The sequence below is a fragment of the Lutra lutra genome, chromosome 15 (assembly GCF_902655055.1).
Source record: "Lutra lutra chromosome 15, mLutLut1.2, whole genome shotgun sequence".
Taxonomy (NCBI): Eukaryota; Metazoa; Chordata; class Mammalia; order Carnivora; family Mustelidae; genus Lutra; species Lutra lutra.
In genome coordinates, this window is record NC_062292.1 from 22,963,884 (window position 1) to 22,987,900 (window position 24,017).

The window sequence follows — 24,017 nt, forward strand, 5'->3', positions numbered from 1 at the left end:
AGTAAGGTCCAATTGGGGAAATTTCAAACTTTGGGAAAGATCACCCAATGAAAATTGCTCTAAGGCCCTTATTTCCCCCGCAAATTCACTGTATGTCACCCAGCTTGTTTTTTTAAAAAGAGAAGTTGGAAGGAGCGAGCTCCAAGCTCCCCCTCCAGCTCAGCTGCTCTCCCGGGCGGGCGGGGAAGTAGGATTTCCAGAGAAGGACCGGCCGCGGGCCTTGGCCACAGAACGCCTGTCCTAGGGCGCCCCCTGGAGTGAGGAGCCGGCAAAACCGACTCTAAAGAAGGCTTCCTTCTTTGAGAAGAGCAAAAAAAGTGGTTTTGGGTTTTTAAATCCAGCGTTGGTGACATGGTCCCCTCATCAATTCTAAGGAGCAGTTCAAGTAAAGAAATCTTAGGTTTATAATCCCTAAATTAAAACGCCCACGAGGTTTCCACGCGCTACTTCCGCTTCCTGTCGCAGCCGCTGTTCAGCAGCTGAAAGCTCAGTCGTGTGTCGTCCGGAAGGAAAGCCCGGGCCGGCTCAGCCGACAGGCCCTCAGCTAAAGCCCGGAGTTGGCGCCAGACCACCCTAACACTCCTGCAGACTCCTTCCAAAGGCAGCAGGAAATTCAGCTTTGCTCAGCTTTCCCATCCTGGTTCCCAGATAAAATGGCTGCCGTCTGGTTAGCGAACGAGCCAAGAGCGAGTGTCACACTGGCTCCACTGCAGGGCGCGTGGCCTCAACGTCTTCCAGGTGGCCATCACCTCTGGTCCTACTGAGTGGGGGGAAAAGGCCGCCACATGGTTCAAGCACGTAATCCCACTCATATTAAAGCCTTACTGTATTCAGTGGGGAAGTGCCACTGTGAAATATAAAAGAACATGATGACGGAGTTAAGATCAGCGTGTGGGAAATGGGGAGTTGTTAAACGGGGTTAAAAGTTCGGGTAAGTTCTAGAGAGCTGCCTTACGACACTGGGCTTAGAGTTAATACTGTCCTGTGCTCCTGAAAATCTGCATTCTTAAAATTAAATTTAAAAAGTCAGTTGCCGTAGGTTGTCACAACCCTATTTCGAACCCAAGAGTTCTCAGTGTCTGTCTGTCCCAATGGCTCCCTGCACCGGGGTGCCTGGGAGCTAAGGGCAGGTGGACGATTGGCTCCACTTGCTCAGTCAAAAAGGCAGAGGAGGAGATAGAGGGCCAGGTGGAGACGGCAGCCTGACTCCATCTGAAAAAGTGTTCTCCTCACGGGTCTAGCCCCTCCCTTGAGAATCACCCCTCTAAAGTTTAGAGGAAGGGTGTTAGTGTGTGGGGGGGTGTTAATTAAAAAGAATGAATGGCAGAAGAGTCACCAAAAAAACCAAAAGGGGTTTCTTGGTAAGCAGAATATTCTTTGTTTTCTTTCACTAACTTTTTTGGTTTTTTTTTTTAAAGATTTTATTCATCAGAGAGAGAGTACAAGCAGGGACAGGGGCTGAGGGAGAGGGAAAAGCAAGCTCCTCACTGATCAAGGAGCTGGACAGACATGGGACTTGATCCCAGGACCTTGGGATCATGATCTGAGCTGAAGGCAGACGCTAGACCAACTGAGCCACCCGGGTGCCCCTCATTTCACTTTGCCCCTGCAGTCTTCATTTGGCAGAGTATGGCATTGCCACAGGCCTGCCCCGCCCTCCTTACTACAATTCATTTTAGCCCCAAACTCGAGAGAGGCCACCAGAAAGTCCAAGAAAATCAGTTTACAACCAAACTAATATATTAATCCTAAAGAGCACTTTTAAATGCATTTGTTTCATCACTGAACCTGGGTCTGTGGTGCTGGAAGATTTTCTGGAAAATGAACAGGGATGTCAGAGGTATAACTCCACGAATAAAGAATGATAAACTAAAAAGAGCCAATTTGATAAACTTTTCTCAAAGGAGGCCGCAGATGCTGATTGCTGAGAACTCAGCTGCAAATATGAAACTGCTTTTTTTTTTTGCCCATTTTCTTTCACAAACCAGAAAAAATAACCAAGTATGGTTTGTGCAGAAAACTAACCTAGACAAAATATTTGGTCTTTCTACTTAGTTCTCTTAGGTGGAGAACATGCTCTCTATTCAACCTTATGCAGTTTAAGTAGGATGTTTCTTCGTGTTTGGTTAGACTCTTCCCAATAGAGCCTTCTGTTTTACAGATACTATTTTATCTTGTTGACTCATTTATTCACTCAATAAAACTTACTGAACATCTACTCCATGCCAGAAAAGACATAAAGGTGGCTTGGCCTAAGGTGATGGCAGTAGATTTACAGAAAAACAGGCGGGTTACTGAGATACTTACGAGGTAGAATTTGGCAGGATTTGATAATGGATCGAATGCAGAGATGAAGGGCTGGGAGCAGTCAAGGATGATTCTGCTCCTAGATGTTCATCTGAGGCAACTAGTGGATGGCGGCGGGGGGGGGGGGGGGGAACAGTGGAGGTGAAGGAGGGTGATCTTTCCAAACTCCTCCTATTCAAGAAAGTGTAGGGTAGGTTCCAGGGGTCATGGACTCCTAGAAATTAGGAAACAATTTTGTATGAATGTGCACTTTCTCGGGAGAACTGCTCTCACTATTTGACATTTAAAATAGGGGCGCCTGGTGGCTCAGTGGGTTAAAGCCTCTGCCTTCGGCTCAGGTCATGATCCCAGGGTCCTGGGATCGAGCCCCGCATCGGGCTCTCTGCTGGGCGGGGAGCCTGCTTCCCCCTCTCTCTCTGCCTGCCTCTCTGCCTACTTGTGATCTCTGTCTGTGAAATAAGTAAATAAAATCTTAAAAAAAAAAAAAAGTTTAAAATAATGTTAATGACCCCATAAGTCGGGGATTTCCGGTCCATTGCATATAGAACCTGGAAATTCTCAGACATCATATTCATGTCAGACAGACGATTCTACCAAGTTGTTCAAACAAATGGTCTTTAATAAGGCTAGTCTCAAAAGTATTCCATGCTTATGACCCAGTACAAGGACAAGGTAGTATCAGTGAGCTCTGATTTCTTTCAACTTAGCCAAACAAAAATTCCACAGAACTTTAGATTTGATACAAATTGACTCCCCAATGTTGAATGACTCTGTAAATCCAAAAAGATCCTAAGCAAAGCCAATACAGAAGGCAGGTCTACGGATACCTAACTATACTGATGTTTGCTACACCTGATTTGGTTTTTGTTGAAAAACTCGCCATTTTTCCTCTTAAGGTTTTGCAACAACTTTGTTGAGCCTCATGAATCTGGATAAAGTCAATTCCAAGCAAAAATGACATAAAGACCAAAAAGTGTTGGTGGAGTTACGTTTCTGCATCTAGAAAGTTTAACAAAAATAAATCAACATCAATTGTAGAAAAGGTGTCAAAAGATCACATTCTAGCTGATCCTAAACAGATGCTCCACTGCCTAAAATGTGAGGTGCGGAAAGTATGCTACCACTTAATTATAGCCAAATGTTCCACCCCCCTACTCCCAATTTAACTTTCTTACTCCAGATCAGTACAGAAATGTTATTTTTAAAATTCAGAAAAGAGGGGGTAAACTTTTGACTCTGGCCCATATCATGTATGTTTAAGTTCCATCCTTCCAAGCAAAAGGGAAGACACGTATCATGGGCAAGAAATAGGGAACATCCTGTGGGGACACTCTTTGCTTCATAGTCGATATCCTGGTACACACCCAGTCTCACTTAGCTGACGGGTAATTTCCTATATATGGTATCAGAAGAGATTTTTCACATGAGTGACAACTGCAGTAACAGAATACTTTAGTCAGGGAGTCATTTGTTGCAGTAAGAAATGAACCGAGTTGACTTTGGTTCCTACTTACTGTCTTGTGGAATGACAGATTAAGGGTAAGTGTGACCAAACCACCTGAATGGAGTTTGAGAATTGCCTAGAAAGAGGTTCTGCTCCCGGCAGAAGAGCTACTGTAGCAAATGAAGGCTCTGAACGGGGACTCGGGCAATCAAGTGAGCAGTTGAGAAAACACTGAAATACAGCGGCAAGTGGAGAGCAGGCTTGCTAGTCTGTGTGGGGAAAGTCTCAGGAGAGAATTTAAGACACTGGAACATGGCTGAGAAGGGTTTGACAAGTTGCTATTAGCAAGATAAATAAAACAAGTCTAAAATGTGGTGGTCAGCTACTTAAGACATGGCTCTGGTGTTAACTCCAACTTCATGGAATAAAGTATTTACCTACAACAGAGCAAACGTTTGCAAAGGTCAAGAATAAAAAGGTCATGCCAAAAATGAAGACAAATATTTTAGCCAAGAAGAATGTCAAACCTCTGTCTGCACAAATGTATAAGCAAATTTTGTATTTTAGTCAACTAAGTTCTTCGGGTCACATATTTAAGCGAAGTGTTCCTCCCAGCAGAATCATCACAACAAAAACTAGTTACAAAAAAACACCTTGACATTTTTTGACAAAACAAATTCCAGCTTCACAAATATATAAATCAAACAAAATGCTGTTACAAATTCTAAACATTAGGCCCATCATAATTCTTTGATCCCAATAACTTCCCATTAGTCCCATAACAAAAGTTTAGAGAGCAGAGAAAGAGTCCTAAGCTTGGTTTCCTCATCAAACTATTTATCTAAATTGCACAAAGATTTAACAATCAAGTAAACATTGTTTCTTATAAACATTTTTCTATAGATTAAAAAAAACTTTTTAAATTTTAACCAAAATATAAAACAAAGTTTATACTGAACAGAAAGCTAAAAGCATTTCCTGAAAACTATGCTTATAACCAAGAAATTTTAGCTCTGAATAAATTCTCCACTCAGGTTTGAAGTGGGTCCAACACTCAATTTCATGTGAAAAGTGGCACACAAGTCAATTGTGATTCTAAATGTTAGAGAAGACCTTGACTAAGAAGTTAAAATAATTTGTCTATCTGGTTAAAAAGAGCAGAATTTAAAGTATTCTGGATCCAATAGGCTAATGACACCAAGAACTTCCTAGGTTGACTGGTGAATGACTAAAAGAGACAAATAACATCTAACTGTTAGGAATAGGGATATGTTTGAAGAATATAGGCAGATTGAGTTTTATGCACCTTTGCTGGCATCTTGGAAAATGTCAAGATCAGAACGGGCTCCAGGAAATTAAAATTTTTAAATGTCTTAGTGATGGCTCCCACAAAATTATGAATAATGCTGTCCACAACACTGTACATATAAATAAGATGAATTTAATTCTGAAAAGAGATCAAAAATTGGTTAGAAAAGCCTTGCTACACCTGTATAAATGTCAGTAGGAAGCTTCAGAAAGACTGCTCTGTAAGTTGTTGGTTTCTCATCCCTTACCATGCCCCCATACATCATTTCAGATTCTTTAACCACAGAACTGGCCCACTATTATTTAAGCTAGCCACATTTAAGAATACAAGATCCTGTAAATCAATCTCTTTTCTCCTCCAACACCAGGGGTTTGCCCAGCTATCAGAACCACCATTCTTTTGAACTTATCTGCCGAACTATGTCTTCTGGCACCAAATCATTTAAACTACTCAAGACAGAATTGCAGTATTTTCCTGTGGAAAAGGGTGCTGAGCTAGGAGTCAGCAGAGAAGGGAATTTAAGGCATTAGACCATAGATAGGTCAGTCTTTCTAGTCTTTAAATTTCTTCATCTAAGGTCCCCTTTAGATGAACACTATAATTCTAAGTCTTCAGGTTGGATGGAGCCTGTCTATAGGCAGAAGCTTCTAGTTATCCCCACACCTTGAAATGGGCAACTGGCATCTCAGATGTGTGAGAGTCAGTTGGTGGGTACAGGCATAGCTGACTGCAGCTGGAAGGGCCCCTCTTTTGATACCCCATAGTGTGTTTTTAGATGGGAGATGGGTATTGGCTGAGCCACTAGATTTAGAGCCCCAGTGGCTATTAGTAAAGCTACTCCTTCTTCCATACCTAAAGAGTTTATAACTAGGATTTTCTTTTATGTTCTCATCTCCATCCCTCTCAAACACTCGAAGCTCGCACTTGCCAATCAACACTTCTTAGGGAACTCCATTACTTCTAATGGATCCTTAACGAAAGTATGGTGAGCGGGACTGTTCTAAGTATAATATATGTCAACCCATCTTTAGACAATAAGATGTAATTAACTTAACCCTAAACCACAGAACATCTACCACCTATCTTTTTTTTTTTTAATTTTATTTATTTATTTATCAGAGAGGAAGAGAGAGACAGCACACAAGCAGGCAGAGAGGCAGGCAGAAGTGGACAGAGAAGCAGGCTCCCTGGTGAGCAAGGAGCCCGATGCGGGACTCGATCCCAGGACTCCGGGATCATGACCTGAGCCAAAGGCAGTGGCTTAACCCACTGAGCCACCCAGGCGTCCCTCTACCTATCTTTTTAACATTTCTTATTGCTATTCCTGCCCATATACATGAATCTATTTACTCAGAATCAAATGATCTAGTACTTTTTTTTTTTTTTTTTTAATGATGCTTTGGGCTATTTTAGTTAACTGCCAAGCAAAACCCACCTTATGGGAGAAGGCAGGTAAACAACTTGGCAGACTGGCAATCTTAGTCAAAACCAAGTAGTCAAAATATGTCCAAACCTCTCAGAGGTTCATTCTACACTCTGCTCACTCAGGATGTTAACTATTAATTTCTACATAAGCTTCTTTCAAAGTGTATTGACACTCATTAGTTTGAGAGATGCCTCTGTCTAAAATGATTCTCTATCTGGCCATTTGCAAATGGATGGGATTACAAAGAGCCTTATTAGCACACTGATTCCATAACCCCATCTAACTGGCAATGTGTAAAATTACTTGCTGTCAGGTTACCCAGCACGGGCAGAGTTCGTCCTGGTAGCTCATGCTATTACACAGAGTTATACGATGACCTACTAAACATGCAAATACTACCAGATTCACTTTGTCCCAAACCTAATGACTGCCCATCTGGAGAAGTGAAGTATATTACTCAAACTTGGTTTCTTCTTTAAAGGAAGGATTCTAAGTAGCATAATTCCAAAATGAATTTTCTTCTTTAGAAACAAACTGTGGATAATTACCTAAACCTACATGAAAAACAGAACTTTTCCAGTTCATATCATAATTAGAGTATCATAAGTGATATTTAACTGTCATATGATATTTAACTCTCCATATAACTCCATATAACCCTCTGTGTAACTTTCTCTCTTCTCCAATCAAGATGTCTGATACAAACTCACAAAAACCCAAATGGGAACCTGTTCTTTCTGTTGGATCAACTATCAATGAAATTTCCAGATTACCTTTTTTTTTGCTCAATTAGAATATCATTCTTACAGATATATTGGAATTTAAGGTGAATCTGGATTTTTAAATTGTGTTGCCATTAAACATGTTTTCTCTAAAGTTTTTAAACCAAAACCATCAGTATTTAGAGACTTAGGGTTTAACTTTGTTTCATGATTTCTTAATTCTAAGAAAGAAGTTTAAGTCAATAATAGTCTAAATTTAAATGTACTTCATATTTATTTCATCTCATTCCCTTCCTCAGTGGACATTTTAAGTAGTTGAGTGATTAAGTAGTTGAGAAGAGGAGAAATTCCTTATTGTAGAAAGAGAGAAGAAGTAGGGCCAGCTCTGCCATGTAATGCTGAAACAGGAGGTGGTAGAGGAGGGGCCCAGAAGGTGAGAATCAACTTATATTCAACACACCAGTAATTCACAGCTCTTTCTAGGATTTTACTTCAAGAAATGCTTCTGTATTGGATTTTTAAAAACTTGGAGATAGTTCTGGTACTTTACCACAAATAATTTAAATTAGTACCATTCATATTCTTTAATTTCACCTTTCAGTCTCCTATTTATACTTGATGGTTCATACTCTGAGCTCTGTGGTGTTCACACAGTTTGACCTCAGAGAACACCATGTCCCACAGATGCTTCAATGCTGAAGCTCCTGGAACTGTGAGGCCGAGAGAGATGGCACGGCCAAGTTTGAGCAACCAGTCTCTGGAATTTTGTTAGAGGTCTTCAGGAAACTGCCTGTACTGAAAGAGAACTTAAATCTTTTAAATGTGAAAGTGTTTACATGACCACAGCTTCAGGATGTGTATTTTCTCACTGATCCTAGCGTTTCAAAGAAATAATAATGGTAGAATTGGAGCCCTGCATTATCTCTATGATATAGAAAATTTCAAATGAGAAAGAAAAAGCAGCCTTACAATTCAGACATCCTTTTTCTGGACATAAGAATCTGAGATAATTTTTGTCTTACTAAATATGGATCGCAAAACATTAGTTTTTCAGCTTTCATTTATCAGTCATGATATGTACAAGAAAAACATTTATAGAAACACACATACACAAAAGCAACAAAAAATAAAAATGGCTTTAAACCACTATGTCAAGGTGAACAAAACTATGCGGAATAAGAAACATCAATAAAAATTAAAACTAACATTAAATATCAATACTTACACAACAAAGTGGACTCTTAGCAAAACAAAGCTAACATACGGTCACAAAGAAAGACAAAGGCATCAACCATCAAAATAGTGTTTTGTCTCAATACCTCCTCCATGTTTTGGCCTTGGGAAATCACCAAGCCCTAATGCACCTGGCTTATTATTTTCTCCCCTACTCACTCCCCTCATGCTTCCATTCTTTTCACACTGGGGTACCAGTGTAAGAGACTCCTGGAGGTGGCCAACCGTGCCGCAGCTCCCAAGGCAGCAGTGGCTGTGCTCCGAGGAATGTAGAGCTTCTGGGAAATCTGGTGCTCAGGAGACAAGATCAAAGACAGCTGGTCTATGGCTCCATGACTCTTGTCTTTGAACACTGTAATAGCACAGCTACTAGAGAAATCGTTCTTTAAGCTCTCTGAAGAGTTCTCCACTGAAAAAGAAAGAAAACACAAGTTTTTTCAAGGGGTTCTCACACTCATTGCCTTCTCTTGCCCATTCTAGATGTTTCCTAATGTGTGTGACAATCATTTTCTACAGGGGGTGATATCCGCTCCTACAATTAGAGAGGATAAGACTCAGAAACCAGTCAATAAATAGAAAATGAAAAAGGGGAACTGAGTGGAAATAAATCCTTGTCAGAATGGGGGCGGGGGGAGGGAAAAATGTACTTATGAACAGGGAAGGGAAAATTTCTTTCTAGGATGTCATAAAAATAAATTGGATATAATTCTTATTCCAGAGATGAGTCCTTAAGCTCCCCTATTTACAGCAGTAAGCACAATGGTGTCCCAGAGGTGTTTTCTATTGCCAAAGTGGTTTCAGTTTGAGTCTATATCAGTGTAAAAACAAAACTGACCAAGATGTTTGTAAGAAGTTCCAAAAACCAGTTATCAGACATAAAATAAATTCCTTAGAATTAGTGCCAAAAATTCCAAATAGCCAAGGAAGGGAATACATATACTCTAGACCACAGTGACCAAAGCAACTGGTCTGTGAACTCTTTATTACCTGCCTACAATGAGAGGAGCTTTTGCAAGCATCTAAGCAAACACACTGCTTTCTTCAAGAAAATTCTGCTTTAGTTTAAAAAAAAAAAAAAAAAAAAGCCCAGGTGAGCTAAATAATGTGCTAATGTGTTGCCCATCTAAGCAAAGGCTTCACAGACTGGTACCAATATGATTACATTTTGAAAAGTACTGCTCTAGACCTTAAAAACATAGATTTCAAAAAATCTAGAGAAAACACGAGCATAATCCAGTACATTATTCATCTTTACACTTTTAGCAACTAACATAGCAGCAGGTGATATATGTTCTACGCATTTGTGATGAATTATATTCAAGGAGAATTTGACAGGTATTCCAAAAGGTAAAACTCTGATCAAAAGTTATAATTAATGCCCACTAGAGAGAAAAAGAGCTAGTGAGTTCTAATAAAATAAGTGGTTTTACACAGTTTTGGTGAGCTCAGGTTTAAAAAGGTACAAATATATGAAAGCAGGGACACATGATCAAAGAATTTAAAAGAGTAGCAAAACTTCTGCTTCCAGTTATGACGTTAACTCAATGGTGATTGAAAAACAATCTCTCCTGCTTTAAATAACTGGAAAGTTGGACAAAATGTATGAAGCAGTAGCAGATTCATATACTGAACAATAAGCATGCAAGCTAGTGATCCCTAAGAGAAAGGAAACAAACAAAGTGAGCTCTACAAGGGCCTTCGCTCCTGCTGAAATAGTTTCTAGGCTTCAGTACAAGAACGGAGAATCAAAACTGCGCCTGGAGATCTTACTGGGTTGAAAAGACTGAGTTTGGAATTCAAGAAGGCCAAGGTGGGGGCGCCTGGGTGGCTCAGTGGGTTAAAGCATCTGCCTTCGGCTCAGGTTATGATCTCAGGGTCCTGGGATCGAGCCCCGCTTTGGGCTCTCTGCTCAGTGGGGAGCCTGCTTCCCTTCCTCTTTCTCTGCCTACTTGTGATCTCTGTCAAGTGAATAAATAAAATCTTAAAAAAAAAAAAAAAAAAAGGCCACGGTGCTTGGAATTTGTGGGAGGAAGGTACCAGAGAAGAGGCAGCTAGAAATCTAGAAAGATAAGAACACATGTAGTAACCTCTGAGATCAGCCATAGCAACTTCTTTCTAGATATGTCTCCTCAGGCAAGGGAAACAAAAGCAAAAACAAACTATTGGACTTCAAAATAAAAAGCTCCTGCATAGCAAAGGTATAAACAACAAAACTAAAAGGCAACCTATGGAATGGGAGATGATATCTGCAAGTGACATCTCTGATAAAGGATTAGTATCCAAAATATATAAAGAACTTATACAACTCAGCATCCAAAAAACAGATAATCTAAATGGGCAGGGGTGTTTGGGGAACTCAGTCTTTAAGCATCTACCTTCTGCTCAGGTCCTGGGATCGAGCCCCACATCAGGATCCCTGCTTAGTAGGAAGCCTGCTTCTCCCTTTCCCACTCCCCCTGCTTGTGTTCCCTCTCTCACTGTCTGTCAAATAAATCTTTTTTTAAAATGGGCAGAAGACATGAATAGACATTTTCCAAAAAAGACATCCACATGACACATGAAAAATTGCTCATTATCACTGATCATCAAGGAAATGTAAATCAAAACTATAAGGCTGGGGGCGCCTGGGTGTCTCAGTTGTTTAGGCAATTGCCTTCAGCTCAGGTCATGATTCTGGAGTCCCGGGATCGAGTCCCACATCGGGCTCCCTGCTCAGCAGGGAGTCTGCTTCTCCCACTGACCTCTCTCCTCTCATGCTCTCTCTCATGCTCTCTCTCTCTCAAATAAAAAAGAAGAAAAAAAAAAAAACTATAATGCTGGGGCACCTGGGTGGCTCAGCAGATTAAAGCCTCTGCCTTAGGCTCAGGTCATGATCCCAGGGTCCTGGGATCGAGCCCCGTATCGGGCTCCCTGCTCGCGGGGAGCCTGCTTCCCTTCCTTTCTCTGCCTGCCTCTCTACTTGTGATCTCTGTCAAATAAACAAATAAAATCTTTAAAAAAAAATTACAATGCAATATCATCTCATACCTGTCAAAATGACTAAAATCAATAATACACAAACAACAGGTGTTGTTAAGAATGTGGAGAAAGGGGAACCCTCTTGCACTATTGGTGGGAATGCAAACTGAGGCAGCCACTGCAGAAAACTGTATGGCAGTTCTTCAAAAGTTAAAAATAGAACTACCCTATGATCCACCAATTGTAGTACTAAGTATTTACCCAAAGAATACAAAAATACAAACTAAAAAGGATACATGCACCCTGATGTTTATAACAGCATTATCAACAATAGCCAAATTATGGAAACAGCCCAAGTGTCCATGAACTGATGAAAAGATAAAGAGGCTGTGGAACATATATACAATGGACTATTACTCAGCCATAAAAAAGAATGAAAGCTTGCCATTTGTGATGACACGGATGGAGCTTGAGAGTATTATGCAAAGTAAAATAAGTCTGCAGGAGAAAGACATACAGCATACGATTTCACTTCTATGTGACGTTTGAGAATTAAAACAAATGAGCATGGGAGAGAAAAGAGAGATGCAAACCAAGAAATAGCCTCTTAACTATAGAGAACAAACTGATGGTAACCAGAGGGGAGATGGGTGGGGGGATGGTTAAAATACGTGATGGGGATTAAGGAGTATACTTGTTGTGATGAGCAATGGGTGAGGTATGGAAGTGCTGAATCACTGAATTGTACACCTGAAACTAGTATTATACTGTATGTTAACTATACTGGAATTTAATAAAAACTTGGAAAAAAAAAAAAAAAGAACTGGTTACCAAAAGTGGGGGGAGGGGTTGAAGGGGATGGGGATTAAGGAAGCACTTATGGTGATGAGGACTGGGTGATGTACAGAATTGTTGAACCACTATACTGTACACCTGAAACTAGTATTACAATGTATGAAAAAAATCCCAATAAACATTTTAGGTTTTGTGTAAATTTATGTTGATTCTACAATTCATATGGAAAATGACCTAAAATAGCCAAAACAATTTGAAAAAGAACAAAATTGTACAATTTCAAGATATATAAATCCCCACTAATCAAGGCAGTGGTATAAAGCCCCATAAACCAGTAAAACATAACAGGAAGTCCAGAAATAGACCCTCACATATACAGCCTACTGACTTCTGACAAAGATATCTAGGCAGTTTATTATTTTTTTTAAGATTTTTATATCTAGGCAGTTTAAAAAAGGTTAATCTTTTCAACAAATTGTGCTAGAACTGAATATTAAATGTAATAAAAATAAACATTGATCCTTACATCACACCATTATATTAACGCAAACCGTAACTCAAAAATCAACAAATTGGATCACAGACCTAATTTTAAGAACTAAAACTACAGTACTTCTCATAAGAAAATGAACAAATTAGTTACTTGGGTTAAGAAAGATTTCTAAACAGGACACAAAAACACAAACTTCATATTAAGAAAAAAATCCATCAGACTTCACCAAAATGACAACTTTTGCTCTTTCAAATATGCTGTTAAGGAAGTCACATGCTTGAGAATATTTTTGATATATATATCACATACATATAGCTGTATATATCTGACAAAGCTTTTGTGTCCAGAAGAAAGAATGAAAAGATTATAATCCAATAAAAATGAGCAAATATTTGAACATGTAATTCACTAAAGAAGATCTACAGATTGCATATAAGCACATAAAAAGATGGTCAACATCACTGGCAAACAAGGAAATATAAATTAAAACCACAGTAAGATACCACTACACACACACTAGAATAGCAAAATTTTAAAAGACTGATAGATAGCATCATTGACAATAAAAGGAGATGGAGCAATCAGATTTCATGTATTATTGGTGTGAATAAAAAATGGAAGAGTCACTTTGGAAAACTTTTTGGCAGTTCTTAAAAAGTTAATCATGCGGTGATCACATGACCCAACAATTTTACTCCTTGGTATGTACTGAATATGTCTACACAAAGAGCTGTGTGTGAATGTTCACAGCAGTTTTATTCATAATGGCCCAAATCTGTTCATCTGATGAACAGATGTCCATACAACTGGGTACCACTTAGCAAAAAATAAGAACAAACTTTTGACACTGGCAACAACATAAATCCATCTCTAAAACGTCATGCTCAGGGAAAAAGGTCATACTTAAAAACTGTGTAATGCATGACTCTCTTCTTATGAAATTCTAGAAAAGAGAAAGGAACATGCTGGGAACCAGGAAGCAAGGGAAGAGAATGACCACAGAGCGACCAAAGAACTGGTGGAGTTGTTCTATGTCACGACTGTGGTGGTTATAAGACTGTACACAAGCATCAAAACTCACAGAATACTTAAAAACTGGCAAGTTCTATTGTTTGTAAAACAGACTCCCCCCAACCAAACTGCATTTAAAAAAAAAAAAGAGAGAGAGAGAAGTAGCAGCAAAGCAGAAGGGAACAACGGAACCCAGTAAGGACGTGAGACAAATGCTATAAAGTCAGCAATTTTTCAAGTTATGTTCTGAAGAAGATAAATGAAGGTTTTCAGCAGGATGACACACCACTGTATTTGTCAATTACGTGTAAAGCTACCTGAAGCAGAATGTTTTTCTGCAGAATCAAGCGCCATAGGAGTTGCACTGAGGGTTGCCGCAGGCAGCTGAACTGGAGTTGCCTGAGTCTGAACGCTGCTGGGCTCGGGCTGGCTCCCTTTTGCTGACTGCTGCGACTGGATCAGAGAGATGTAGAACTCCTCCAATTTGGGCAATGTGGAAGAATCTGAGGAATTCTCTACGTTTGGCTGCTGCAGTATGAGAAAAGTTGGGCAAAAGCATGAAAAGTAGTTGTTAGTATAACAGAAGAATTAACCCTGTTTCGGTTCCTTAGTTGTATAGACACAACATACTTTTCACATAGAATTAATACCATTATTCACTTTCAAGAACCTAGTTCCTCTCAAAAAAAAAAAAAAAAAAGTCCTTTTCTAACTTAGTGACCATCAATTCAATTCAAGAAGCATTTACTGAACATACATTACGAGCAAACACGGTGCTGAAAGCTGCCGCACAGAGCTGCAGCAGGGTGGCGGGAAATGTGAGCAAAGGCGGCACACTGCTGGGTTCCCTGCACGTGCTTCCTCATTTCAACCTCAGGATGACCGACCGCTCTAGCTCCAGGATTCTGTCATCCTCGCTAGGGGCCCTTTCACTTAGCAGAACACTTTTCACAAGAGGCGAAGTTATCCAGTGTTGACCAGCAGGTGACAAAGCAGAGATGGTAACTCAGCCCAGTCCATGTTCTCACCAACTCCTAGTAAGACAGGATCCCGGTCCCTAAGTTCACAGCCCTCAGATGGGAAAACAGTGTGTGTCCTGCAGCCAGCCATGAATGGAGGCGTTCCCGCATGCCGCAGTGTGAACACACTAGAACATAAAGTAGTTAAAGGAAGGCTCCTTAAAAGAGACAAAATGGAGTATTAAGAACCAGGGTTTTAGAGAAAAAGATGAATATGCCATATGGAGACGAAACTGGGCTTAACTGAATGGAATATCAAATTTTAACCATGAGATCCGATATCCTACCATATAGTCATTGCTAAAGCAGATACGATCTACGGTAACTTAGTATCTATCTTCTGTGATGGTAACTGGCATTAATATGACTAAAGCCAGCCCTACCCCACCTATAAGGCTGACAGTCTGGGATCTGCCCTGAGTGAACTGAACCAGTAATTACACAAACAGAAAAGGTAGCTTGGTCTGTTCTTCAGGCTCCTATATAGTAGACATTTTGTATCAGTTGGCATTTTTTTGTTCCACAACAACAACAACAAAAATCCCTGCTCATTTTCAAACATGGCTGGCATGAATGTGGTTATACAATTATGCAATATATAAAGGGCTATGTGTGTAGCCTTTTTTGACAGCAAGAGTGAAATTCACATTCCAGATAGCTATACTGGCCACACAATATGCTCCTTCAGGAAATTAAAGGTCCAGATTCAAATTGTTACTTGGCTTATACAATTCATGTGTGCTTTAGTTACCCCGTAAATTTATTCTCAGAATGAGGCTAAGCATTAGTGAGTTTTGTTTTGTTTTGTTTTTTTATTTTATTTATTTGACAGAGAGAGAGATCACAAGTAGGCAGAGAGGCCGGCAGAGAGAGGGGAAAGCAGGCTCCCCGCTGAGCAGAGAGCCCGATCCAGGGCTTGATCCCAGGACCCTGAGATCATGACCTGAGCCAAAGGCAGAGGCTTAACCCACTGAGCCACCCAGGTGACCCATTAGTGAGTTCTTTAAATAAAGCTCCAAAGGTATGTAGATGAATATTAATACGATAAACTTTCAGAGCTGGAAAGATCACTAAGTTGGTCTTCACGGACGGACGAACAGGCTCCAAAAAGGTACCCTGTGCCCACCTGTAGATTTTAGCCTGTGGTGAGGCTAAGCCATAGACTGCAGACCAGCCAGACCAAGTGTTTTTTACACATCAGTAGTTTAACAAAAATTTAAATCAGAAACACATTTTTAAGGCTATATCCTTTTTCTTTCCTTATAAGTATGATTTTGAAGAAAGATGCATTGTTAAAAAACATATTTAAGATGCATTCTGATAGCTTATTCTGAAAATAAACTTGTCTAAATTTGTACGACACTCTGAAAGCAGATGCCTGCAGTCAACTTGAGCATTTATTTGACAATCAAGGTTCTTTCTCCGAAGAGTGTTTTCCAGCCTTGCTGCCCAAAGTGGGGTTCGCCAACCAGCAGCACCACCTGGGAGCTTGCTAGATATGCAGAACCTATGTCCGCATCTCAAATTTGCTCAGTCAGATCCTGCAGCTTCACAAGATTCTTAGGGGATGTGTAGGCACATTGTACTTTGAGAAGCATTGTTCTACCAGCTTTAGTTCTCTGTAGTCATCAATGACTGCCTCCATCATAGTTATCTGAAAATTCACCTCATGGAACTAGAGGTAAATGACAAACTTTCAAGAAACATGATTAACATATGTAATCAAAAGCACAGCCTCAAACCACAATAACATACAACTTCACACCCACTAGGTTGGCTATGATTTAAAATAATAAGTACTGGCAAAGATGTGGACAAATTGGGACAATCTTATATGGCTGGTGGGAATGTCTATTTAGGAAAGTCTGGCAATTCCTCAAAACATTAAATAAAGAGTTACCATATGGCCCAGCAATTCTACTCCTAGGTATATACCCTTGTAAAATTTAAAACACATCTACATAAAAACATGTGCATGACTGTCACAGCAGCATTATTCATAATAGCAAAAAACTGAAAACAACTCAAATGTCCATCAGCTGACGAATGGATAAACAAAACGTGGTCTATCCATACAATGGATTATTCAGCCATGAAAAGAAATAAAGTACTGATACATGATCAACCTTGAGATTATGATGTTAGGAAGCCAGAAACAAAAGGTCACAGACTGTACTGATCCTAATTACATGAAATGTTGTAAATCAATGGAGAGAGATAGTAGATGAGTGGTTATCTGGCAGACACAGGGTAGGGTGTCAGCTCGTTAGCTGCAGGGTTCCTTTGGGGAATAATGAAAATGTTCTACAATTGTTTTGGGGATGAATGTACAATAAGCTAATGGACTAGTGAATATACTAAAGCCATTAAACTGTACACTTTAGATGGGTAACTATGTGGAATATGAATTACACATTATAAAGCTGAGGAGTCAGGAGATGGAGTCTGAGCCCCACCAAGGGTTTCAGCGGAGATCCCCAAAGGATCCCATGTCAGGAGTAACAGCCACATCTAAGGAGTAAGGACAAAAGTGAAATACAGCAGTCCTAACAAAGTCTAAAGCCAAAACTCAGTGTGTGTGTTATGGTGACTGGCTGCTACCTGCCAGCCACAGGACATCTCAATCAGCCTTGGAGGAAGAGAACTCACCCAGAAGCTCTGTAACATTTTTTATCCATAATGTCCAATATTCAATTTTTTTAAAAATCATAAGGAATGCTTCCCACTTTCTCCACCCCCTGCCCCCAACAATGCCAAAAACAGGATTGGGGGGGTGGGGAGAAAACATGCCCAAAGTTGATTCAGATACTGGCATTATCTGGAAAAAAACTTTAAAATACCTACAATTAGCATGATCAAGAATGTAGAGGAAGTGACATTAAAAAATTGATGAAAATATGGAGAATTAAAACAAAGAATCCAAATTTATTTAAAAAAAAAAAAAAGAATCAAATTGGCATTCTAGAACTGAAACGAAAAATGTTTGCAATAAGAATTCAATCTGCAGGTTTAGCAGCAGAATGGATCCACAGATGAGAGGACTAGTATTCCAGAAGAATCAATAGAAAAATCTCCAAACTGAGAAAAAAGAAAAGAGAAGAAAAGAAAAAAGAATGTAAACACGAGAAAAGAGCCCAATAGGCATGTGGGACTTAGCCAAAGTGCTAACACATGGATAACTGGAAAGCCAGCAGGAGGGCGATAATGAGGGAAAAGCACTATTTTATAAAACTGATGAAGGGCATCAATCTTCTTATTCAATAAGCTCAGTGAAACACAAGTAGAATAAACCCAAAGGAAATTACATCTAGATATATCATTATCAAGGAGCTTAAAGCAAAAGACAGAAAAATCTTAAAAGAAGCCAGAGAAAAAAGACATCACTATCAACAGAGCAATGATACCCCCCCGACAGCTGACAATTCAACAGAAGCCAGAACATAATGGTAGGACATCTTCAAAGGCTGAAAAAAAAAGTAACACCTGCAAATTCAATACTCAGGGAAAATATCCATCAAAAACAAAGATTAAATTTGGAAACCTGGGAAATTAAACAACATATTCCTGAACAGCCAATGGGTCAAAACAGAAATCAAAGAGAAGCTAGAAAATATCCTGAGACAAATGAAAACAGCATACCAAAATTAATGGTGATGAGGAAACAGAAGGCTGGCTGAGGACAAAGCAAAAGGGTGACACCCTACAACCTTCCCCCACCCCCACTCCTGGGTGGGACATATTATGACATTCTTTAGGAATCTCCCACCCATCTTAATGTTAATATTTTGCTAGAGGGCAAAACAACCTTGGCAATGGCAAGGCCTCTGGTATCAGGTTTCTTGGTATTTTGTAGGTCCTCTTTAGCATATGAAAGTTCTTTGAAGCCTCCCTTTTCCTTACTTCCCCCACCCCCATGGTACATAACCTGCCACCCCTCACAACCCCAGGACAGCAGCTCTTCCTGCCCCAGGTCCTGTCCCCGTGCTTTAATAAACCACCATTTTGCACCAAAGATGTCTCAAGAATTCTTTCTTGGTCATCGGCTCTGGACCTCACCCCACCGAACCGAACTTACATTCTAGAACTTCATCAATGGGATACAGCAAAATGAGAACTAAGAGGAATTTTTTTTTAAGACTTTATTTCTTTTGGGGGTGGGGGGAAAGAGAGCATGAAGCGGGGAGGGGCAGAGGGAGCTGAGCGGGAAGCCCAGTGCAAGGCCCAATCCCAGGACCCCAGGATCACAACCTGAGCCAAAGGTAGATGAAGAGGAATGTTTATAGCAGTAAATGCTGACACTAAAAAAAGAAGAAGAAGAAGAAGAATCACAAACAGCTTAACTTTATACCTTAAGGAATTAAAAAAAGAACAAACTAAGGCTAAAGTTAGGAGAAGCCATGAAATAACAGAAATTAAGAGTAAAAATAAGTGAAATACACACAAAAAAATCACTAAAAATAAGAGCTAGTTTTTTTTTGAAGCTATAAAAAATTTATAAATCCTTAGCTAGACTAGGAGAATACGCATATATCAACAAACAAAATTAGTTCATTAAATGAACTACTTGAAAAGGAAATTAAGGAGTGCCTGGCTGGCTCAGGTGGCAGAGCATGTTGCCTCAAGATCTCAGAGGGTGTGAGTTCAAGCCCCACACTGGGTGTAGAGATTACTTGGAAAGGAAATTAAGAAAAAAATCACATTCACAATAACACCAAAAAGAACAGGAGATGAAAATTATGTAACACTGATGGAAGAAGCCATAAATAAATGGGAAGATAGTCCATACTCACAGATTGGAAGAATTAATATTATTAAAATTTCCATAATACCTAAAGTGATCTACAGGTTCAAAGCAATTCCTATCAAAATGTCAACGGCATTTTCTACAAAAACAGAAAAACAATACTAACATTCATATGAAACCACAAAGGACCCCAAATAGCCAAAATAGTCTTAAGGGTTGGGGGAAGGAGGGATCACCCTTCCTGATTTCAAAATATACTACAAAGTTCCAGTAATAAAAACATTATGGGACTAGCACAAAGTAGACATAGGCCAAAAGAATAAAATTGAGAGCCCCCAAATAAAAACACACATATTCAGTTAACCAATTTTTGGTAATGATGCCAAGGCTACACAATGGGGAAAGTGTTGTGGAAAAATAATCAGACCTGTGAGAGACCAACTGACACTCCAAGCATGAGGAGAACTCGTATTTATTTTATGCCAGCGGATCCAGATGAGATCGTGCTCCAAGTTCTGGGCCAAGGTCAACAGGGTTATAGGGCTTTTATAGGGCACTGCAGGCAGTCAGGTTCCAAGGGCTATGCTGACTCCTGGTAGGCCGGTTTAAAACAAGGGAACAGGGCTGCTTTAGGCGGGAGCAGTAATGCAGGGAGCCTGTAATGCAGGCGGGAGCAGTAATGCAGGGAGCCTGTGGCTGGAAGCCAAGCGGCTGGTTATCTCTTGCTCCCAGTAGGGCTTCTGGTTATCTCTAGCTTATTGTTAGTAACTTTCCATCCTCTGGGGCTGCTTGGCCTGGGCCTGCCCTGGGTAATTTTCCTCTTCAAAAGGGCAGTGTCTTCACTACATGTTGCTGGGAAAACTGGATATCCACAGACAAATGAATGAAACTGGACCTTTATCTTACACTACACTAACTCAAAATAGATTAAAGACTTAAACATAAGACCCGAAACTATAAATCTCCTGGAAGAAAACACAGGACGGATGCTTTAGGACACCGGTTTTGGTAATCATTTATTGGATATGAAACCAAAAACATAAGCAACAAAAACAAACAAGTGGGACTAGATGAAACTAAAAATCTCAGCATGGCAAAAGAAACAACACAATCACGAATGACCACGTATTATACGACATTTATATGAAATGCCCCAAAGAGGCAAATCTATAGAGACAGAAAGCAGACTAGTAGCTGCCTCAGGCTGTGGGAGGACGGGAAAGGGGTGTGACTGCTAATGGGTACTGGGTTTTTTTGATGGGTTGAGGTGTTACCCTAAAACTAAATCTGTGCTGTTAAGCACTCTGTTTCTGGAACAGAGTATTCTATATAATATAGAATACTTTATCAAGGCTCTCATACAAAATAATCACATTTTGAAGGAAATATATCATTCAGAAAACTCCTCTTCCACAAATCTGCTTTTCAACAAGTCTCCCAGTCTTGAGCCCTTTATTTTCAATGTGACACATGAAAATAAAAGTGCAGAGGACTGGTGGCCGGATTTCATGATTCAAACAAATTGTCCTGCTGTTTCATGATGCTCATAATATATTTGAAAAAACAGAAAACAAATATATTTTGTTCGAGGATTAGTGCTTTCTGCTACAGCAACATAAAAGAAAAAAATAAATATTTTTATTTTTGGCTAAATTATATAAAAATAACTGTTTTCTACATCTCTTACATAGAGATTTTATCAATCTTTCAATTCTAAGCTTGGGATTTTCTTCTGAAGAGATAAACAAATTAAGTTGACTGAAATTAATTTTAAAAATCAACCTACATGTTGTGTATGTGTATTCCACCAATTGCTAGAGTGGGATCATTAACCAGAATTTTACTTTTACTTTCTAAAAATGAAAGCACTTCCTCATGAGAATCTGTCAGTAACATTCATTAGACATTTACCTTTTGAATCCTGGTTGTGCCAGTATTTTTTTCCTGAGCATCTAATGCCTCTTGTTTTTGAACTTCTCCTTTCATTCCATTCACAAGGCCTGAAGGCTGCCATGAATCATCCCATTTATCTTTGGGTCCAGAAAAGCACCAATCCTACAGAGAAAAAATTGCAAACACAAACCAAGGCATAGTGCCACGTGATCCAGACAGAGAATAACATGGGCAAGGTAAAGGCAAGGAGGCAAAGTTGATTAAACAAGAAAATGTGTTTATTATAAGTTTCTGTATCAGTGTGACTTCCCCACCCTCCCTTGTTTTATTGGTCCATATCTGATATCTTGAATTCCTTGGAACACACAGATGTCATAAAAATAAATACAACTCTGGTTTGTAGTATTTTCTTCAATACTATTTTCATGGCCAGATGACTTTTCATGATCATCTAGTATTTAAATGGCATAAATAATAAGGAGCAATTTAAGTGTAGCTACTTCTGCTAAGAAACAGTGGGAAATAAGTTATATTTTAAATATATTTTAGGCCCAATATTAGCTACTATTCTCAATGCAGAGATCCAGAGATTATATTACAATGCTAATGCAATAAAAATAAAATTAGTGAAAACAGCATTTTTATAGATCCCAAGGCCTAAGAGTCCAATGATAAAACAAAAGTTATAATGGTTAAAAGGTTAGATGGGATAATAAGTCCATGATTTATTCTACCCTGTTTCAACTTGTCCTCCTATCACTACCATCTTTGGGGAAAAAAATGAATACTTCTGAATTATCATGTGATAAATCCTTTTGAATTCCAGAGTGTATAGATTTATTGAAGAAATTTACATTTCCATTTTTAAGTAATGATCTGTTGTTTCCCAGGGATCTAACCTTTTGTGGCATTTCTTTACATGATGGGTAAGGTTTCTTTCCACCAAGGCTTGAGGTAAATAAGTGGGACGCAGCATCGTCCCCTTTATCCATTTTAGCCTGCAAAGGTAACCAATTTTCATCCCAAACATCATCACCGATAGTCACTGATTCCAGGCATGGCATTCCAGTGGGGATCTCATCCTAGAATGTATCAGAAGACAAAACCTTTAACTTACAGTTGCTATATATTTTAAAATTTAGGTTTACAATTTTTTTTCTGGATTCTAGGTAAAGATGGCAGTTTGAATACATAACTGATTACCCTCTCTCTCCTGAAACATCACCAAAATATTCAGATTTTAGATACAAACTCATTATTAGAACAGAAGAAAACACAACCTACATTCTGGATATAGAAAAGAAGGTTAAGTGATAACCTAAGCAGTCCTGAGAAAGTAGAATCCTGAGCTTATAGCAGGAAAAACTGAGAAGCAACCTGAATTTATACCAGATATGGCAAATGCTCAGAAATTGCTACTACAAGGTTTTTGGAAATGAGAATGTGAAGTGGGAACAAAAAGAAAAGCACTGGTAAAATGTCTGTGTAAGAAGCAATTAAAATCTCCAGATACCCCTCCCTATTCCATATACAAAGGAAGCCACACCTCTTTTTCCTGCTGGAAAGCCAGAGGGTCTTCTGGGGGGTAAAAGGGAGGGTGGGGCAAGCATAAACACAGGGGAATTCAGCAAAGGTTTTTATACCAAATATCAAGACCCCTAGGTCTGTTTTCAATAGCAGGACAGAAATAAAAGTAAAGAATGCATGAACCTGAAGAGAGATCCATAGGAATGATCCAATCTGAACAACAGAGAGAAAAAAATCTAGGAATACAAAAGCAAAAACAGAGCCTTGGGGACATATAGGACAATACCAAAAGGTTTAACATTTGCTTCATGGGAGTACCAGAAGGAGAAAAGAAAGAGTACAGTACAGAAAAAGTATTTGAAGCAGTGTCTGGAAATGGCACAAATTTGATGAAAGACATAAACCTACAGATACAAAAAGTTTAGCAAACCTCAAAGAGAAATTCATGTCTAAACAGATTATAAAATACCTCTTGAAAACTAAAGACAAACAATCCTAAATGTAGACAAAGAAAAATGACATGTTATTATAAAGGAACAACAATTCCAGTACTGCAGATTTTTTTTTTTAAAGATTTTATTTATTTATTTGACAGACAGAAATCACAAGTAGGCAGAGAGGCAGGCAGAGAGAGAGAGGGAGAAGCAGGCTTCCCGCTGAGGAGAGAGCCCGATGCGGGGCTCGATCCCAGGACCCTGGGATCACGACCCGAGCCGAAGGCAGAGGCTTTAACCCACTGAGCCACCCAGGCGCCCCTGCAGATTTTTCACCAGAAATTATGAAAGCCAGAAGGAAGTGGAAAGAAATTTTTAAAGGCCTGAAAGAAAAAAACCAGTAACCCAGAATTCTACATCCAGCAAAAATATCTTTCAAGAATGAAGATAAAATAAATACACTCCCAATGAAAAAAACTAAAAAAAATTATTGTCAACAGGTATATTCTAAAAGAATTGCTAAAGGAAGTTCTTTGGATAGAAAGGAGAGGATACCAGAAGGAAAGTTGGTATATCAGAAATAAAGAGTAACAGAAACGATCAGTATCTGGGGAAGTGTGATGGGAATATTCTTCTACTGAATTGTTTATAACATATTTAAAGGTAGAAAGCAAAAACTAACATTATAAACTCTCAACCTAT

At 39.3% G+C, this 24,017-nt stretch overlaps 1 protein-coding gene across 2 annotated transcripts in view; it reads right to left on the bottom strand.

Moving 5' to 3' along the window:
• Positions 1 to 8,250: 8,250 nt before the first annotated feature.
• TDRD5 (tudor domain containing 5) overlaps positions 8,251 to 24,017 on the bottom strand; it is a 91,587-nt gene continuing 75,820 nt past the window's right edge. For both annotated transcript variants that reach the window (XM_047705598.1, XM_047705597.1), the window contains 4 exons: positions 22,254 to 22,436; positions 21,373 to 21,516; positions 14,016 to 14,226; positions 8,251 to 8,850 (listed from right to left, as the gene is read on the bottom strand). In XM_047705598.1, coding sequence (XP_047561554.1) covers positions 8,606 to 8,850; positions 14,016 to 14,226; positions 21,373 to 21,516; positions 22,254 to 22,436 — 783 coding nt within the window. In that variant the 3' untranslated portion in view covers positions 8,251 to 8,605. The remainder of the gene's footprint in view (positions 8,851 to 14,015; positions 14,227 to 21,372; positions 21,517 to 22,253; positions 22,437 to 24,017) is intronic.